Source organism: Tribolium madens, unplaced genomic scaffold (genome assembly GCF_015345945.1).
Source record: "Tribolium madens isolate multiple individuals breed KSU strain unplaced genomic scaffold, Tmad_KSU_1.1 Scaffold_91;HRSCAF=231;Tcas5.2_LG7, whole genome shotgun sequence".
NCBI lineage: Eukaryota > Metazoa > Arthropoda > Insecta > Coleoptera > Tenebrionidae > Tribolium > Tribolium madens.
In genome coordinates this window covers 4,745,931-4,765,266 of record NW_025401063.1, presented here as the reverse complement: position 1 = coordinate 4,765,266, position 19,336 = coordinate 4,745,931, and the positions used below count along the sequence as shown (strand labels likewise).

Sequence of the window (19,336 nt, the reverse complement as noted above, 5' to 3'; positions counted from 1 at the left end):
AACCAGCTTTGAATCCCATTAATCAGCGTCTTCTAAATCCCGGCTATAGCTGTTTGTTACAGCCAACGCCTGCTTTGCTCTTCCACCCTCGGCAATAGCGCGGCTCGCAACTGAGCTAACTGCTTTTACGACAAGCCCTGTTTACATAATGACATTGACAGACAGCACCTGATTACGACAGACATTGTCGATATTCGAGAGATAAATAACGGGCCGGTGAAAACGAGAAGATTTTTAGCTGGTCAAAGTGGGTTGTGACTTTGAAGTTAAGATGGCAACGTTGAATAATGTGGAGACAGAAATTAGCTTAGCACTAAATTACTGTCATTTTTGTTGTCACATCTTAATTTGGCAAAAAAAATTAAAAATCACTAAAATTAAATTATTAAATTGATATACCTACAGGGTGTCCCAGCGAGTTGAAAAAGACCATTACTGACCTTTAAATGATAAAATTTAAAAAAATTGTATAGGACATTTATACAGGGTTATTCATAAATATGAAGCAATATTTGAACCTCAAAAATGACCTATAAAATGATGTTAATTTAAATAATAACTCGTGTCCTATCTCTACTGATAAAAATTTTACAGCCCTCGGAATGTGGGTATGGAAATTTGATTTTTTTGTAATAACTTTGGAACTATTTGACCAAATATTATAAAATTTGGAACATTTTCTTGTAACAACATACCCTTTGAACTGGTAATCACGAAAACCGGATACATCCACTCAATTTCCGGTTACAGCAGTTGCAGGTCACATTTTCTGTGTTTTTCCATTTTTTTTGTTCTCTTAACGCCAATTTTTTATTGCCCAAAAAGATAGAGAGATCAATTTCGAATAAAAAATGCATAACCTTTAATACCCCTAAAATGGACCGTATCAAAGATATTTTAATTTAATCTGAGGACTGCACAACGCTGAAATCAAAAAATAGGGTTTTTGAATAAGTGGTATCTACGGCAACCAATGACCATGGTCACATAAATCCCTACCAAGCATCTGTTAACTTTGACGATAAATTTTTGTGAATTTTTTATAAATTAAATGCCACGAGATCGATTTGGATTTATTGTAGATTACGTTTGGAGTCTGAAGTAAACTCTTTTATTAAATATTTTCAATTAATCGCCCAAGAATCGTCCAATGTCAAAGTTGACAGATGCCTGACAGCGATTTGTGGGACCGTGGTCATTTGTTGCCGTGGATAACATTTATTCAAAATCCCTATTTTTTAATTTCAGCGTTGTGCACTCCTCAGCTTAAATTAAAATATCTTTGAAACTGTCCATTTTAGGGATATTAAAGGTATGCGTTTTTTATTCGAAATTGATTACTCTATCTATTTGGGCAATAAAAAATTGGTGTTAAGAGAGCAAAAAAATGGAAAAACACAGAAAATGTGACCTGCAACTGCTGGAACCGGAAATTGAGTAGATGTATCCGGTTTTCGTGATTACCAGTTCAAAGGGTATGTTGTCACAAGAAAATGTTCCAAATTTTATAATATTTGGTCAAATAGTTCCAAAGTTATTACAAAAAAATCAAATTTCCATACCCACATTCCAAGGGCTGTAAAATTCTTATCAGTAGAGATAGGACACGAGTTATTATTTAAATTAACATAATTTTATAGGTCATTTTTGAGGTTCAAATATTGCTTCATATTTATGAATAACCCTGTAGGTACTAAACTAGTGCATCACCTAAAATTATTTTCAACTATACAGCTTGTCCCAAAAATAAGTTACAATACAAACTTGTGTTTTTTTAAATGAAACACTGTATGTTTCTTTGCATTTTTGGATGTCGCTTTTTAAAACAATGTTTTTACGCTAAATTTTTATAAGTCAATTTTGCTTACTTTTAGAAATTAAACGTTTTTTTTAACGAAAACATGCACTTTTTAAAAATTTATTACACAAAAACTAAGACAGCTAGAACAATATTTTTCTTACTTCTGCAAAGAAGAAAGTACAAAATTTAAAGCTGTAGCAATTTTTTAGTGTTTTGCATTTGTAAAGATTAATAAATTAAGAAGTTTGTTAAAAATTAAATAATTTAAAAAAATTAACTGAAACACCATATTTTTTATTTTTGCATCTAATAGATTGATAAATTGTCTCTCTAAAAAATAAACTTTTAATGTCTAGAAATAATAAATAAAAAGTTATTTAACATTTAATATTATTTGTGGCAACAATACCTATCAATATCTGAGTATTGTTGATACTATGGCAACCATAGTAATTCCACCACGGATCAGTTATACGTTGATTTATCCAGAAATTGTAAAAGTTGTTATAAATACTGAAATTCAAATTATTTTATTGTGAAAATAAAAAATAATGGATTCAGTTTAACACAAATGTGATTATTAACTGATATTTCTTCCATATCTTGCGCAACTGTGCAACTTTGAAACAAAAGTAATTATTTTTTTTAATGTTTAACGTTAAATATCTTTTTAGTTATTGATTATAAACACCTGAAAGTAAATAAATTAGAAAAAGAATCTTTTAAATGCAAAAACAATAAATAGGGTGTTCCTTAAAAAAATTTTTTTAAAACTTTTAAAGAACGCCTTATTTTTTTATCTTTGCAAATGCAACACACTAAAAAAATGTTACAACCTTATAGCTTGTACCTTCTTCTTTGTGGTAGTAAAAAATATTTCTAGATATCTTAGTTTTTGTGTAATAAATTTTTAAAAAGTGCATGTTTTCGTCAAAAAAACCGTATTATTTTTAAAGCTAAGCAAAATCAACCAATAAAAGTGTAGCTTAAAAACATTGTCATAAAAATCTACATCCAAAAACGCTGGTGTTTCATTAAAAAAAACACAAGTTTGTATTGTATCTTATTTTTGAGACACGCTGTATAGTTAAAAATAATTTTAAGCAATGGACGAGATTAGTATCTGTCAATATCCTATATATATATTTTTTTAATTTTACCATTTAATGATCACTAATGGACTTTTTCAACTCGTTGGAACACCCTGTATTAATTTTTAACAATGTTGAAAATGCTAAACAATAGCAAATTAATACATTTTTACGAAATTATAGTTTTTTTAAACCAACTTCCTTAATAATGTATCTATTTTCAACGCCACAAACTTATATGGAGGAGCAATGTCTGAATATTTGCCTTATAGCGGTTTTCAATTAAAAAATCTGAAATTCATATGTCACAATTTTATAGTCACTGGCATAACCTTCACCTCACATTACTTCATATCGTCAATAATAAAAAATAAAAAACAGAACCGTTCTAATTATTTTGCCAAATAAGAAAGTTAATTCAAAAGCGAGGGAATAAGATTTAGAATAATTTTGTTGAAAATAATTCAAGTTGATGAGATTATTTTGCAGCGCAGCGAACATCAAAAAAGTTGCCGCCAGTCTAAACTACAAAGACCTCAGCAAACAACTTGAAAACTTCCTCTGGTTATTACTCATTCAAATTTGACAAAGCTTTGTGGTAGAGTAAAACCCTTAAAAATAATTTCCACACCGTGTGGTCGACACAAAGACGCAAAATAAAACAGTTAACAGCAGGTCGTTCTTAGCGCGAGAGGCGTCTCTTTAATCATCTCTTTCCATTTCATTATGTTAGAAAGAAATGAAAACAGCCTTGAAATGTTTTAGTTTAGCCCTTCACAGCCGAAGCATAATTGGTAGAGTTACAGCGACAAAGGACGAAATGCAAATCTAGACAGTGTTTGAGGCGCTGGGCGTCGCTTAGCGTCGGATGAAACGTGTGCTTGCCCACGGCCTGCTTTATATTCTGTTATTGGCTTCGTTTATTCGGAAATTACGACGTGATAAAGCATATATTCTCGCTTAATGCTATCTGCGATGATCAACGTAAAGTACGACCTGTTATTGCCACCGTTTCTTGCTTGTCTCTTACCTGAATACCACGCTTTCAATTAAATTTCGGATCAAAGTGACCTGTAACTTTGAATTACGTTGGCAACATTGACAATTTTATATCCTCTGGCTCTCTGTTTCTCAATATTGCCAACTTAATTTCAAAGCCATTAGAAATTCAATTGTACAATATCATAGAATTGCCACTTATTCGATGGTTATGATAAAAAAAATAAAAAAAAAATGGAATAAGTAACAACAAAAAATGCTTTAACTGAATGAATTATGTTTATCTGGTAATACGTTTGTTAAAAAAGCAATTAATAATAATTAAGATAATTACCACATTTTCGTTAATACATAAACGCTAATTAAATTTACAAACAAAATTAAGTTGCAATAAATATTATTTTCAATTGCAAAAATTTGCGTTCGGACATCAGTGTTCACTACTCTTAATGATAATTTTGCATTATGAATAATTTTTCTATTAATAAAACAATCAAGAAAAAAATATGTTTTACACTTTTTTTCTCTGACCTATTTTAAACATTATTAACTTTCTAGATACTCTGTATTTTAAATAAAATATGTTAAATAAAAGAATAAAGCTACGTTTATTTTTTTGTCTAAAATGTCATCTACAGACTAATTTCTAACACAATTTTAGTTTTGAAAAATAGAGTATGCCTTAAAAGTTTTCAAAAATTATTTTTTCTGTTGAAGGTCCTTTGTATGTGGCAAATACGACAAAAAGTTATTAAGAAAAATTGTTTAGAATCAACATCTAGGCTCTTATATCAAATTTCAAAATCATCGACTAACTATAATTTTTTTTAATTAATTTTTTTGTAAATTTTGTTCATTTTTTTTTTCATAATAAAAAACTGTTAAAAATTACATTCTTTAATTTGTGAAATAAAACTTAAAAAAAAATGAAAAATTATAATTGGCCGATAATTTTGAAATTTGGTATAAAAACCTAGACCTTAATTTTAAACAACTTTTCTTAATGACTTTTTGTCGTATTTGCCACATAAAAAGCATTTTACTCAATAGAAAAGTTTTTTTTGTAAACCTACATAAACCAAGAAAATTACTTAAAAAAAATTCTCTTTTACCGTTATTTTTTCTTTTCTTCTAAATATTACTTTATTTACTCATATTTGAAGTACCAAATCCTCTGTCTTTAAAATATTTTTTCAATGAGAAAATAGTCAATAAAATATGGGAAGAACCGTCAAAATCTTAATTTTATCAGTTTAAAATACCAAATTTTGACGTCATATTATTATTTTATATAATGACAATTAATAATAATTAATAATAGTGTCCATCAATTGCTTAATTACTTAATTATACTTTTATGTGTAGAAAATGTCAAAATTGTATTACTAAATAAATGTTTCTTATTTCAGAAAATTAATTCTTATCTTTCAAAATGCAATAGATTCTGTAAAAAAATGCTCCTTTCTTTCTTTGTACATACCATGTATTTGCAATCAAAGCGGTCTGTGACTTTGAAATTAAGTTGGCAACACTAGATTATTGGTAATAGCAGATTGTTTCAGGAGGCGGCTAAGCCAGTAACCGCCCCTCATATATGAATGACAATTGACTGTAAAAGTGTGTTTGGATTTAAATGTCAATGTTGCCAACTGCATTTTTAAATCACAAACCATTTTAACTTTAAATTTAATTCAAATCATATGTACATATGATGTGATATGTACTTAATATACAAGGTGCGCCAGAACTCGTGCCCCAAAAAAAAAATGCCATATAAGGTAAGATACCAGGAACATGGTAAAAATTTATCTATAAAAATTTGGAAGTTTGGAAAAGTTTAAATTTTGCACTTTGACTCCATTTATTTCTGTTGAAGAAATAGTTTTTTTGCTACAGGCTATTAGAATAAGAAACAAGGAAGCTCTATCCTAAATTGTAACTCTGTTCAATGTTATTTGTGGCTTTTATTGGCAAAATTTTTGAACCTTTACTAAATGATTGTAAAAAAACATCAGTATCATTAAATAGACATAAAAAATGTCAAATGTCAAAAAATTAATGTCAAAATTTCTGGCGTTCTGGCGCACTCTGTATTTTTCTACAGTAAAAAGAACTCTTCACATTCGAAAAACTTGCATAGAAAAATTAATTATATTAGTATTGAAATAACAAATTTTGTACCCAAAACTTTAATATTTTTGCTTTCTGAAAACTGAAGACTTTAATTTCACTATGAATTTTTTTTTCCCATTCCACGTAGGCGGTTCCGATTTGAGGCCCTAAATGAGTCGTCATTTAAATCTAACGCTCAATTATTTCGCATACGTTTAACGTGCGTGGCTTATGAGCACGTGTTGCTCGCGCGAGATGCCCCAGAAAGGGGCAATTTGGCACGCAAATAGGCACCCCACCGTAACAATTACAAAGGATCGCCGGTAACGTTTTTACCGACCACAACCCGTCAATATAATTTTCACGACACATGAAGCTAAGCTTTGATAAATCTTCTTAAAAAGTTATAATTTTAGCCGTTCAAAATGAAAGGCAACCAAGGAATACCGCCACCATTCGACCGGAAACACTGCGAGACATGAGCGCTGAACAGGAGCGAGCTCTTCGAGAAGCTGCAGTCGCTGTGGGGGTGTTTGGGTGAGTTTTTTCACTTTTATGGAAAATTTATACAATCACTGAACCACGAATTCATCGAGCTGAAGCTTTTGATGTGACGTATCATACGTTAAAGCTACAAAAGGTGACAAGTTTCAGCTCGATTTGGCGCGGAAAATACATAATCTTTTGATCGGTGTATTGTGACACGGTAAATGCGAAATATGATCTATTTTTGGATCTATGTCTTAGTATTTTTAAAATCAAAACCCTAAAAAAATATTTATACAAAACAAACGAATTTAGATCAGAGTCGTCTATGACTCTGAAATTCAGTTGGCAATATAAGTGACGGTATCATTATTGTAATTTGTGTCAGGCAGGCGAAAAATTTGATTAAAAATCGCTAATTATTCAGTATTGCCAATAATTTTTTTGAATGTTGCCAAATTAATTTTACCAAATCTGGTGATTTTCATGTTGGTCTGATGATGTGGTATAAACTTTGGTCAAAATCCTAATATCTGGTGATTTTTTGGAAATGAAAAAACTGTTTTTCGAGCATTGTCCACGTTTTCAACCAGAAACTTGATTGTTTCGTCAAGTTTTTTCAAAAAACCACCAAATTGGTAAAAAATTCTTCTGTTTGTTTTTTATAAGGTTACAAGATCGAAAATGACAATTAATTTTTGTCTTATTCGAATACTTTTTTAGCTAGAAACACAATTATATCGCAAAATTTCGTTAAAAACAATCCAAAAATTCAACAAATGCGACAAAAAACGGCGTTACTTTGGCCTTTTCAAGTGTTTTAGCACGTTTTGAGATAAAAACAAAGTGCATCCTAAAAATTTCGTTGAAACATAAAAAAAATTACAAAATTAAATGGAAATTGATATTATTTTTAGCTTATTTGGCTCGACTTACTTGGTTTATGAACCAGAGGCTCATTTATTTTGTAAAATCTTGTCTAAACACGTTTAAGAATCACAATTGATATTGATGTTATTTTATTTGTTTCACTCGATTTAACTGGTTTTTGAGCGAAATAAGACAAAAATAAGCCGAGAATGTTTTTAAATACGTTTTTGTACTACAATCTCAGGTTTTTAAAATTTTGCTAAAACGAACTCAAAAATCAACATTAAGTCGAAAATTATATTAATTTTGCATTTATTGAGAGTTTTAGCATGTTTTTCAGCAAGAAACGAGCCAAAAAAACACAGAATTAGGCCGAAATTGATATTTTTTTTTCTTTTTGGAAAGTTCAAGCAGATTTTTAAGATGAAAACTCTTTCATGAGAGTTTGCGTGTCAAAAATCACTAAATTGTTATAAAAAAGATTATATTATGATATTTTTACCTAATTGATTATTTTGTCGAAGAAAAAATAATCGAAAACCACCAAATTGGTTTAAAATAGTTCTATTTGTTTTTTACAAGATATTTCTAAACAGAGTTGAAAATGACAACTTATTTTAATTATTTCGAATGCTTTTCCAGCTAGAAACACAATTATTTTGCACAATTTTTCCAAAAACAAGCCACAAATTCAATAAAATCGCCCAAAAACGGCGTTTTTGTATTTATGAGTGTTTAAGGATGTTGTCGAAAAATAAAAACACACAAGTTCGAAATACTGCATTGAAACTGGTTTTGACAAAAAATAAGCCGAGAAACCACAAAATTTAGCCGAAAATGCTTTTATGCACGTTTTTCTACTAAAATTTCAGGTTTTTCGCTAGATTTCGCTAAAATAAACTAAATAATCAAGAAATTAAGTAGAGAGATAAATTATTTTTGCATTCCTCGAGCGTTTTAGCACGTTTTCCGCAATTATTTCCCAAAATTTTGTTGAAAACAAGTCGAAAAATGACAGAATTAGGCCGAAAAGCATGTCATTTTTGTTTTTTTTTTCCAGGAGTTTAAGCAGATTTTTAAGCTGAAAACTGCGTTTTTTGCGAGATTTTGCCATATAAATTTTTCAACTCGGATCTGGTGAATTTTATGATTTTGATCTAGCAACACTGGCCATAGCCCATTTTTGACCTTACATTTAATTAAACGTAATAAAATTATGTCAAATTTTTACAAAAATATTACCTATTTTGATTGTATTTTTTATGAAAAATTGCAGCTCTAAAAATTATTTTATTTATATTATATTAATACCGAGTGGTTATAAATGATTTTCATCTAGCCAGCTTTAGAATTGTTTTTGCATGTAACTTTATTTGTGCCGCCCTACTTTTTTTTGAAAGCTCTAGTTCTGTCATTAGTGTCACTTATTAATTAATAATAAATTGTTGTTAATTAAACTTTTATTGCTTCAACTAATTTACAATAATAATTGATAAGAATGTATACTATGGAAAACAACAAGTTTAAAATTGAAGTCTATGTTCGAAGTGGACGCTTAGTAAACGGCGATTTTTTAATTTTGAGTTAAAACAAGTAGGTACCCCTATTTTCGTAAAGCGGCATTTTTTATTTTACATGGAAAATTCACAGCTAGCTAGATGTAAATTATTTATAACCACTTTGTATTATGTACTATAATAAAAATCGTCTGTAGCCCTGAAATTAAGTTGGCACAAATCAGTGACAATATATTATGGTATATTGTATCTAGTAGGCCAAAAATTTTATCGAGGATTGCTAATAATGCAGTGTTGCCAAATTTTTTTTAACGTTGCCAACTTAATTTCAAAGCAATAGCCCCCTTTGAACTAAAATTTTTATGATCATTTATTTCTCAGGAAAAAAAAATTGAAAATAATTTTAATTATTTGTAAGAAAATGTAAAAAAATGTTGCAGACCTCCGGTTCCCCTGACCATGGCTCTGACATCTGCCCGATATTCGCACAATTTACTGCCCTCGGTGCCGCCGCCGACGCTTCCCAATAGAGAACCCACCCCCACAAAAGACAACAGTGACAACGATGGTAGGTGTGTTAATTTAAGAATTTAATTTTCTCATTAAATATAAAATAATACTCCAATATGTATTACAAGTCGTTATCTGTTTAAATTCGTTCACATAGCTAATGGCGAAGAGCGGATTAGCGGCCCTGACGTCATGTTACTAATTATTCTTTAGGGACATTGGACGATCTAGAAGAGAGAGAACGCGTTTAAAAACGATTCTAACTTCAAGCATGCACTGAAGGGTGGAAACCCTAAATTAATAAATTCAATTTAAATAAATTTAGAATCGGGTACTTTAAATTACGTTACGACGATGGGGAGAATAAAATGTACAGACGTCAATATCTTTGTCGAATGTTGCTTTTTAATTCGAAATTAAATTAATGAAATACAAAGCATTCGATTTTTGATTTTGTAATAATTATACAGGGTGAAAAAAAATTAAATGTCCACTACTGGTATCTTAGAAGAACAAAAGTTAGACACAAGAGGCTATATTTGCAATAGTTTCAACGATATTAAAAAAAAAAAACTGATAATTTACTAGTTTAATTAAAGCTATCACATTTTTATTTTATTGATTTTTATTATTGATTATAATATTCTAAAGTACTACAAACTATCTATGTTGGCGGTATAACAAAAGATAATTAAAAACAGATAATGAAAACGAGAAATAATTTTGATAGTGCTCGAGAAGTCATTTAAAAAATTAAAAACAGAAATTTGAATTTGAAAAAAAACACGAAAATTAGGAGAGTTTAAGCAGAAAAAGATTATTAAGTCTAACATTAAAAATAGAAACGCTGTTTCCTTTAAAAAATTCAAAACTTTAGTGCCTTGTTAAACAAATAACAATTTTTATCATGTTGTGTTTTTGAGTACTAAATCAATAATAATTTTATTATAATAATATTTATTTATTATACAAGACAATAAAGAATTTGTTTATCTACGAGTGAATTTCAAAACCTTTTACCTCTCTTGTTTATCTACTTTGATTATGACATATTCTTTCGGGAACGGCCATACCACGTTGTAAAGCACCAGTTCTCGTCCGATCACTGAAGTTAAGCAACGTCGGGCGCGGTCAGTACTTGGATGGGTGACCGCTTGGGAACACCGCGTGCCGTTGCCATTTTTTTTCCTCCTGATAATTTTTACTCAAATTTTAATTTTTGGTTTATTAATTTAATTGATTAATTTTAACATGAAAATTGCAATTTTCGTTCGAGTTTTTGCAGTTTAACCAAATTTCTTTTCTATATTTTGGGAAAATTATATTCCAGATTGCGGTTGTTTTCTTGAAAGAAAAAACTGAAAACAAATTAAAAACTGTTTAAAAAAAACGTCATATATACAAGATGAGTCTTAACATCCAGACATAAACTTAGAGAATAAAAAGTTATGATAAGAATCAATAATGAAAAAAAAAATGCAAAATAAGTTAAATGAAACTTTTTTATTTTTGTCGAATGTCAGTAAAATCATACCAAGTCTAACCTTATTTTGAAAATTGTTTTTGTAAACAACATGTTTATTGTTTATAAATTTTACAAGTAAGAATTACAGTATAGTTTAAAAAGTGAAAAATGCAATAATATTTTTTTTTTATAAATAATAATTTGTAAGCAAAAAAAAATTGCAACCATTTTTCTCATAAAGGTTATAATCTAAGCATTACAACTATCTACTTTATTCTTGATATTTTCAATTTTTTTTTACAAAAATTGCAATTTTGACAAAAAAAGTCGCTCAACTCAAAAACAAAACAAAACGTTCTTAAAATACGATTACATTTTTTATATTACTTTCATTTATATTAATTATTATTTTCTGAAGGCAATGATTTAAAAAAGACCGCTTGGTTCCATACTTTATATTCACCCTGTAAAAAAATTAACTTTATTGTGCAATCGCTAAAAAGTAAAATTCGATTTTTTTAATTACTGATATGGTAAATTAGGTCAATATTTTTTCAGAAACTAAATTATTTTGTAATTTTTTTTAAAAAATAAGTCGAAAAATCACAAAATTAAAATGGAAATAGTTATGTGACTGTTATAATATTTTACTTAACAAAGTCTAAAAATCGCTAAATTGGGTCGAAAAAAACAACATTGTTAGCCTTTATTAAGTATTTTAGTAAGTTTTTCAATGAGAAACAGAACAATTTTGCAAAATTTCGTCCGAATCAAACCAAAAATTCACCAAAATGGGCCAAAACTAGTGATATATTTTTACATTTCTACAATTTTAAAATATACACAACGTTCTGCTAAAACTAACTGGAAAATTACCAAATTAAATTAAAATTAATGTTATTTAATCTTGTTTTGCTCAATTTAGTTCGTTTCTGAACCATTTATTTTTCCAAACATGCCTAAAGATTACAAATATAAAACTAAATTGATGCTATTTCGTTTGTTTCATTTGATTTAGCTAGTTTTTGAAAAAAAATTACCTAAAAATCAGCCGAAAACACAAAATTTGGTCAAAAATAGTGTTACTTCACCTTTTTCAAGTAAGCTTGTTCTTGAACTAAAATCTCCGTTTTTATACGAGATTTTGCTAAAATATGCCAAAAAACATCAAATCAACCATGTTTTTCAAGTAAACAAAGAAAATATTTTGCAAAATTTAGTTAAAAACAAGCTAAAAAAATACAGAAATACACCAAAAATAATGTAATTTTTTTTGTCGATCGTTAATCACGTTTTTAAGCAGATTTGCAAGATTTATGTAAAAAAAACGTAAACCTTCCACAGTATTAGAAAAATCTATAACAACTATAATGACAACAATGTAAATATGCATTTCGCAAAATGCAAAAAATTAAATAAAACTTTATTTTTGACAAATTTTAATATTGAGAATTGTTTTTGTAAACAACATGTTTACTGTTTATGCATTTTAGAAGTAAAAAACATTAATAATTTTTTTATAAATACTGATTTGTAAGCAATTTCTTTTATTGTTATTCCCGTTATACATCTTCTGTTTTTAAAACTAGAGGTCGAAAGTTTCGTTTTTTATAATTCCCTTAAGTGTGGCAGGGTTTTTCACAGAGGGGGAGGAAAAAATAAACATCCTGTCGCCCCCTCGCTGACTACGGGCCTAATACTATGTCACAATGTCAAATTTGTGTGAATTTTATTCATTGTGATTGACCACAAGTAATGCTTTATGAAATTTTAGAAGAAAGTATAGATGTCACCAACGAAGAAGAAGATACTCCAAGTTCCGGCTGTGGAGTTTCCTCCAGTAGCGGCCCCCTACGACCCGAACCTCAACCTGCGACTGGCCTAACAGCAGGATTGTACCCCTCATCCCACGAAACCATCTACGAAACCTCAGCCAGACTCCTCTTCATGGCAGTAAAATGGGCCAAAAACTTGCCCAGTTTCGCCAGTTTACCATTCCGCGATCAAGTAAAAACCCTTTCCAACTAAAAGAAATTGTAACACAACCCACTCTTCTAGGTGATTTTATTGGAGGAGGCTTGGAGCGAATTGTTCCTTCTAAACGCCATCCAGTGGTGCATGCCCTTGGACGTTTCCGCCAGCCCCCTTTTCAACATAAACGAACACGTCAAAAACGGCCATTCCGCCACCGATGTGCGAATTTTGGCCGACACTTTAATGCGTTTTAAAGCCATACATGTCGATCCGGCCGAATTTGCATGCCTGAAAGCTATCGTACTTTTCAGATCAGGTCTATTTTCGTTTGCACAAAAATGAAGTTTTCAACTCAGTTTTCAGAAACGAGAGGACTGAAAGACCCAAGCCAAATTGAAAATCTCCAGGACCAAGCTCAAGTCATGTTGTGGCAACACTGCAGAACCCAACTTCCGGGTCAAGTCGCGAGGTTCGGGCGACTCCTTTTGATGTTGCCTCTGCTGCGGATAGTACCCGCGGCCAGGGTAGAAGCTGTGTTTTTTCAAAAAACCATAGGAAATACTCCCATGGAGAAGGTTCTATGCGATATGTATAAAAACTAAGTGTTGTTATCCTTAATGTTTTCAACGAAATGTTTTGTAAAATAAACGAAAATACGCACCATAGGAGAAATTTCGATATTTTGTAGATTTTATTAAACTTTGGCACTAATTTATTATACGATTCGACTAAGCAAACTCACTTTTGACTGACGCATTAAATGTTTTTAAATTAGAGAAAATATAGCAGATGTGTACATTGTTTCTTATTTCATCGAAAGTTGGTGTCACAATTATATTACATGTATATAAATAAACTATATCTTGTCTTCGTAAAAACAGCTTTTTATTTATCTTTAGTATCGTAATCATGAAAAAAAAATTTACACTAGGATTCTCTGAAACAAACCGAGATGTTATGCAACCAACTTTACTTTAAATTAAAATCAATGACAAGAGAACGTTAATCAATCAAAGAATTTTGACAATTTTATTTCAGTATCTAAAAATTTAAGTAAAAGAAAAAAAAAGTAATATTAAAATGTTAAAATGTTTATTGCAGGCAACCAAATATACACCAATTAAATACCATTTTATCAAACAGCAAAATAAAGACAATTATTTCAAAACAATAGTCCATAGATAATCTCAAACAATTGCAAACCGCTTTTTTTTAAGTTACTAGCATGTTGCACAATAAACTGTTGTAGTTGGCATCAAAACTCTGTTAAAAAAATCATTTTGGGATTTTCTGAAGTGAACTGAGTTGTTATGCAACCAACCTTACTCTAAGTTAAAATTAATGACAAGAGAACGTTAATCAATTAAATAATTACAACAATTTTATTTTAGTACTTAAAAATTTAAATAAAAAACACACCATATAAATTTGTATATCATTTTGTTATAAAAAGTAATAATAATATGTTAAAATGTTTATGGCAGGCAACCAAATATACACCAATTAAATCCAATTTTACCAAACATCAATTATTTCAAAACAATAGTCCATAGATAATCTTAAATTACAAACCACCTATTTTATAAATTTACTAGCACGTTGCACAATACATAATGATTTCTTGTAGTGGGCATCAAAACACAAAGTTGAGTCATCATAATAAAAAAACAATAGATTTTATTTAAATAATGTTACAAGAATTGTTTATTATAAATCATAATTTTTTGATTTGTTGACAAGGAGTAAAATCATATTTTATCCATTTTTTATTACTTCTTAATTAGAATATTCTACTGGTATTTCAGGCACGATTTAAATATTAATCTTGAGGATTTAATCTGGTCTTCAGCAAATCTGTAAGTGTTGAAATTTAATGGGTTTGCGGTTGTTCCAGCATCTGCTCGAAAAAATTAATAGAAAAACGTGACTGTTAAGATTAAAATCCTTTCTGTTAAATTATGACACTTAATAAGATTTTAAAGTTTTTTGAATGCAAATTATTGAGTTGAAAAACTGGCGACATGATAAATGCTCTTCAAGTCATTTACCACAATTCTTGTTTATTAACAATTGCAAGGCAGATTTTAATCAAGCACGTTAGTTGTTTTAGCGTTAATTACAGGTTTCGTGAGCTACATACATCAAAGCCCATATAATAAATAGTTAAATAACAAACGCGTTAAGTAACAAAAGAGAAGGAGCTGTAAAAATCATCGCCGCAAGAAACGATTGTTCTCTTTTATACTCCGAAGATTATTGCGATGATGGGAGCAGTTTACGAAAAAAACGTTCCATTTCAATCTAATTATTGTTGTAAGTAGCTTGCGCAATCGATATTTTCTACAGGCGATGAATAGTCGACGGTGGCTAAAGACTTTGCTTTTTATCATCCTTATTGTTGGTGCACAATTATTACGTAAAGTCATAAAGGATTTTCTACTTTCTACCGCGTTGCACGCCCTATTTGCAACTTGATCTACCATCGGAATATTATTGTCACGATAGAGCAGATATATCACATGAGGTATAATTAGCACGACTCTCGATGGCTTCCCGGCAGAAAATTCATAAAAAGTGTGGTTTCACCGATTGTATCTCTACACCGAATTGCGAGTTAATTTATTACAATTGGGTTCCGAAAATTGCAAATTATAGGGTTAACGCACTCGGTTTTTACAACAATGTCTTGTATGATTTAAGGGTGATTTGCATACAATGTATTAAAAATTATTTACCGCGCAATTTACCTACATGTTGTTACAAATCTAATTGTTGATATAAATTTCCTGTGTCAGCAAGCAAATAATTTAAACGAATTATTGCACGGCTGTTTTATTGAACTCAAACGTTTATAACTGTATTTTATTGATCGTATTGTGGAACGAGTTTTCAACATCATTTGACTATTTTTTATACGAAAATTAATAGAAAAGCTGGTCCACATTTACAAGTCGGAATTTGAGTTGGCAACACTGAATAATGTTAGAGATAGAAGTTAGCGTTTGTCCAAATAACTTTATTTTTGACATCAGACAAGCACATATATAAAATTTTAATTCAGTGCTACCAAGTCTGGTAAAATTTCACCAAATATGGTGATTTTTATGCTAATCTAGTGATTTGGTGAAAACTTTTGTAAAAATTCTAAAATTCTAATATCTGATGATTTTTTAGAAATGTAACTGCAGATGGACTAGAAAACTAATATTTTTAGAACACTTTTTTTTAATCGAGTATTCGGTTAAACATTTAGTAAAATTGACGTTATTGTGCAATCGCTAAGAAACAAATTTTAATTTATTAATTATTGGTATAGTAAACTATAGTCTTTTTCATTTTACTGTGCATCAAGTAGGTTGTAGAAGTCTAAATGCATCTTTAAATTAAAGGCAGATTCACACAAAAAGTGTCATTGAGGTCATTCAGAACAAATTTAATCACATCAATAAAGTTTGCTACCTTTTGTTAATTACCTTGTTAATTTTAATTATTTTTTGTGATCTGGGGACCACATTCAAAAAAAAAATTAAGAAAGATTGAGGTTAGGATTGTTTAATTTTTTAAATGGTTGCCACCGTATATAAGTATCCCTTTCAACGACTACTTCGATGCACATTAATATGAAAACAAGTATAGGTCAAAAATAATGGCACTATTTTTTCTGCGTTTTTTAGCCTGAAACTCAATTATTTTGCCAATTTTTTTCAAATATAAGTCGAAAAATCACCGAATTAAAATTAAAATATACACATGTGTTTTTTTATAAAATTTCACTCAACATTGTCAAAAAGTACATTATTGTGTTTTTGTGTTATTTTTGCATTTTTTGAGTATTTAAGTATGTTTTTGAAATACCTACAAAGTTTTGCTAAAACTGACTGCAAAATTATCAAATTAAATTAAAATCGATGTTATTTTAGCTTGTTTCGCTAATTTATTTTATTTTTGAACAATTTATTTTGCAAAACATGCCTAAAAATTAGGTACTAATATAAATCTAAATTAACGCTACTTCGTTTGTTTTATTTAATTTAGCTAGTTTTTAATAAAAATAAAAAATAAATAAGAAATATAATTATAATATTTCACCTTTTTTTAAGTCATTATTTTTGTCTTTTTCAGCATGTTTTCAAGTAACAACGTAAATATTTCGCAAAATTTCGTTAAACACAAGCTAAAAAATAACAGAAAAAAAAACGAAAATAGTGTAATTTTTGCTGTTTCAGCACGTTTTTGAGCAGATTTGCAAGAATCATGTAAAACACGTAAGCCTTTGACATCATAGTAATAATCTAATAAAAATAGGTGTAAGTCTAGCAATCCTTTTCTGGTGAATTTAATTTTTGACAACATTTAGCAACATTGACTGTCAACTCAAATGTCACAATTTTATAGTCAACATAGCATGAAATAAAATGAAATGATTTTGCATGTTTTTTGTCTTTATATTATTTACTAGTTCAGTACTGCCAACATAATTTCAAAGTCACAGGTCTGTTTAATTAGAAATGCTGGCAATATTTTTGCAAGAACCAAGAACTGTTTGTAATTTTGCAGAAAGACGTGAAACAAAGTGATAAAATTTGAACTTGAATCTGCCAGACTGGTTTAAAAAAACCAGTTATTTGATTACGATCGATGATTATCTCAAGTCACCTCAAAATTTCACTAACTATAGGATTTTCAAAAAAATTCCCGGTGATATAAATTTTCAACAGCTGTTATTAATATAAGGTACCAAAGGGAATGCAAATAAAACGTAAACTGGCTTATAACTCTCATATTTAAAGGAATTCCATGTTTTATTTAATCATTTAATCCAACATATTTCAAGCTATAGATGCACACTAACGGTAAAGCTGCAGAATTAGGTATTGTAAGTCGGAAAACGCGAGGAATCTCCATATATTACGTATATTATTGTGTAATTATATGCGTAATTTCCATGTTTAATTTTGAAGCCAACCATAGGTTATCATCATCGCTGAATAATAAGTTATGGGCATTGCAGAATTCTTCGTTTTATCATCAGTGAGTAATGGCTCAAGTACAACTTTCAGAAACAACAGTCCTTGCACGTTTTTCTATTGAAAAATCGTCATCAATACCATCATCAAATCTAGCAAATGAACAAAACATAAATAAATTAGAGAGAAAGGTTTTTAATAATTTAATTATTTTAACATTGCAGATAACCTCATAAATTAACAATAGGCAATGGATAATTTGTTCTTGGAATCGGTGCAAAACAATAAAATTAAGTTGGCAACATAAACTATCAAACGTCACATTTTTATAGTCAATTGTCATTCATTTCACCTGACACAATTCAATATTTCATTGAAAAATGAAAATAATAGTAATAATTTCGTATTTATTCTATCTTTTTTAGTAACGTTGCATTCTTTAAAATCACTTTTATTGTCAAAGATGTCTTAAATTTTCTATTTTCCCCTTTGAGAAAATCGATCAAATTCATCGTTTATGTTATTTTGTTTTTCCATTTTTCAAATTGATTCAAAATTAAGCTCTTTAGTAAACCACTCCTTGAAGAAAGATTTCTTATTATCTCAAAAACTTAATAAGGACACAACTTTTTACATAAACATTTTACTATTCTAAAAAAAGAGAACTTAAATTTTTTGATGATTTTTGAAGTATTATACTTCAATAAAAAATGTTGATATTTAGATCTATAAAAACCATTTTAAAGCTTCAAGTTTCTAGTCTAAGTCTAAGAATTTTTTGGCAAAAAACTTTCTGAGCTACGGTTATCACGTAATCCTAAGAAATAGCGCAAAAACAAATGTATTTTTTTATTCTTTTTTTTGGTCCACCGACTTAGGAAAATTTTTATTAATTAATCAATACATGAGCCAGATAGCTTGTTCATTCAGCTTTAATTTGTTTTTTTCATGTTCTCTTTACGTCGATTTGTAGCTGAGATATTTGACTTTTAATAGAAAAAGATTTCTTTGTCTTTGATCATCGATATCTCAGCAACAAATGACTACACAGAAAATATAAGGACAGTGTCAAAAACTGGAATTCTGCAAGATGTTTTTATGATTTTTTGAAAAAAAAATGCAACATTGATTTAGTTTTGAGAAAAACTGTATTGAATCTTTGATTGTTAATAAAAAATCAAGGAACTGTTTAATATTATTGAAAATTACTGAGGGTCTAAGCTTTGGTAATAATATTGTTTATTAAAAAAAATTTTTCTCATTGTTTTTGCATTTTGGGCCCCACATAAGCCATCGTAACTCAAAGTCAATTTTTATGAGTTACTACATATAGTTTTCGTTGGGAAAGTCGATATGTCATGAGGTTTTTAACAACTTAATATGTTTTCTAGGACTGATTGATCAAAGTTTTACAAAAAAATTTAAAAAATTAATTGTTTCTGAACATTGTGTAATCTTCATCAAAATGAAAAAAGCAATGTTTTTCAACTTTTCCTACAATTTTGCATGTTAAATTTGTAAAAAAATATTCGAAAAAATAAAAT

The 19,336-nt window shown here is 29.2% G+C and overlaps 1 protein-coding gene and 1 non-coding gene across 2 annotated transcripts in view; both read left to right on the top strand.

Moving 5' to 3' along the window:
* The window catches only part of LOC123011251 (photoreceptor-specific nuclear receptor-like), a 30,584-nt gene extending 17,111 nt beyond the window's left edge, over positions 1–13,473 (top strand). The window contains exons 4-8 of the mRNA XM_044408609.1: positions 6,420–6,540; positions 9,317–9,444; positions 12,626–12,858; positions 12,910–13,141; positions 13,189–13,473. Coding sequence (XP_044264544.1) covers positions 6,420–6,540; positions 9,317–9,444; positions 12,626–12,858; positions 12,910–13,141; positions 13,189–13,427 — 953 coding nt within the window. The 3' untranslated portion in view covers positions 13,428–13,473. The remainder of the gene's footprint in view (positions 1–6,419; positions 6,541–9,316; positions 9,445–12,625; positions 12,859–12,909; positions 13,142–13,188) is intronic.
* LOC123012254 lies at positions 10,446–10,565 on the top strand. Its single transcript, XR_006413198.1, has one exon. It is a non-coding gene; the product is annotated as a 5S ribosomal RNA (ribosomal RNA).
* Positions 13,474–19,336: the final 5,863 nt, after the last annotated feature.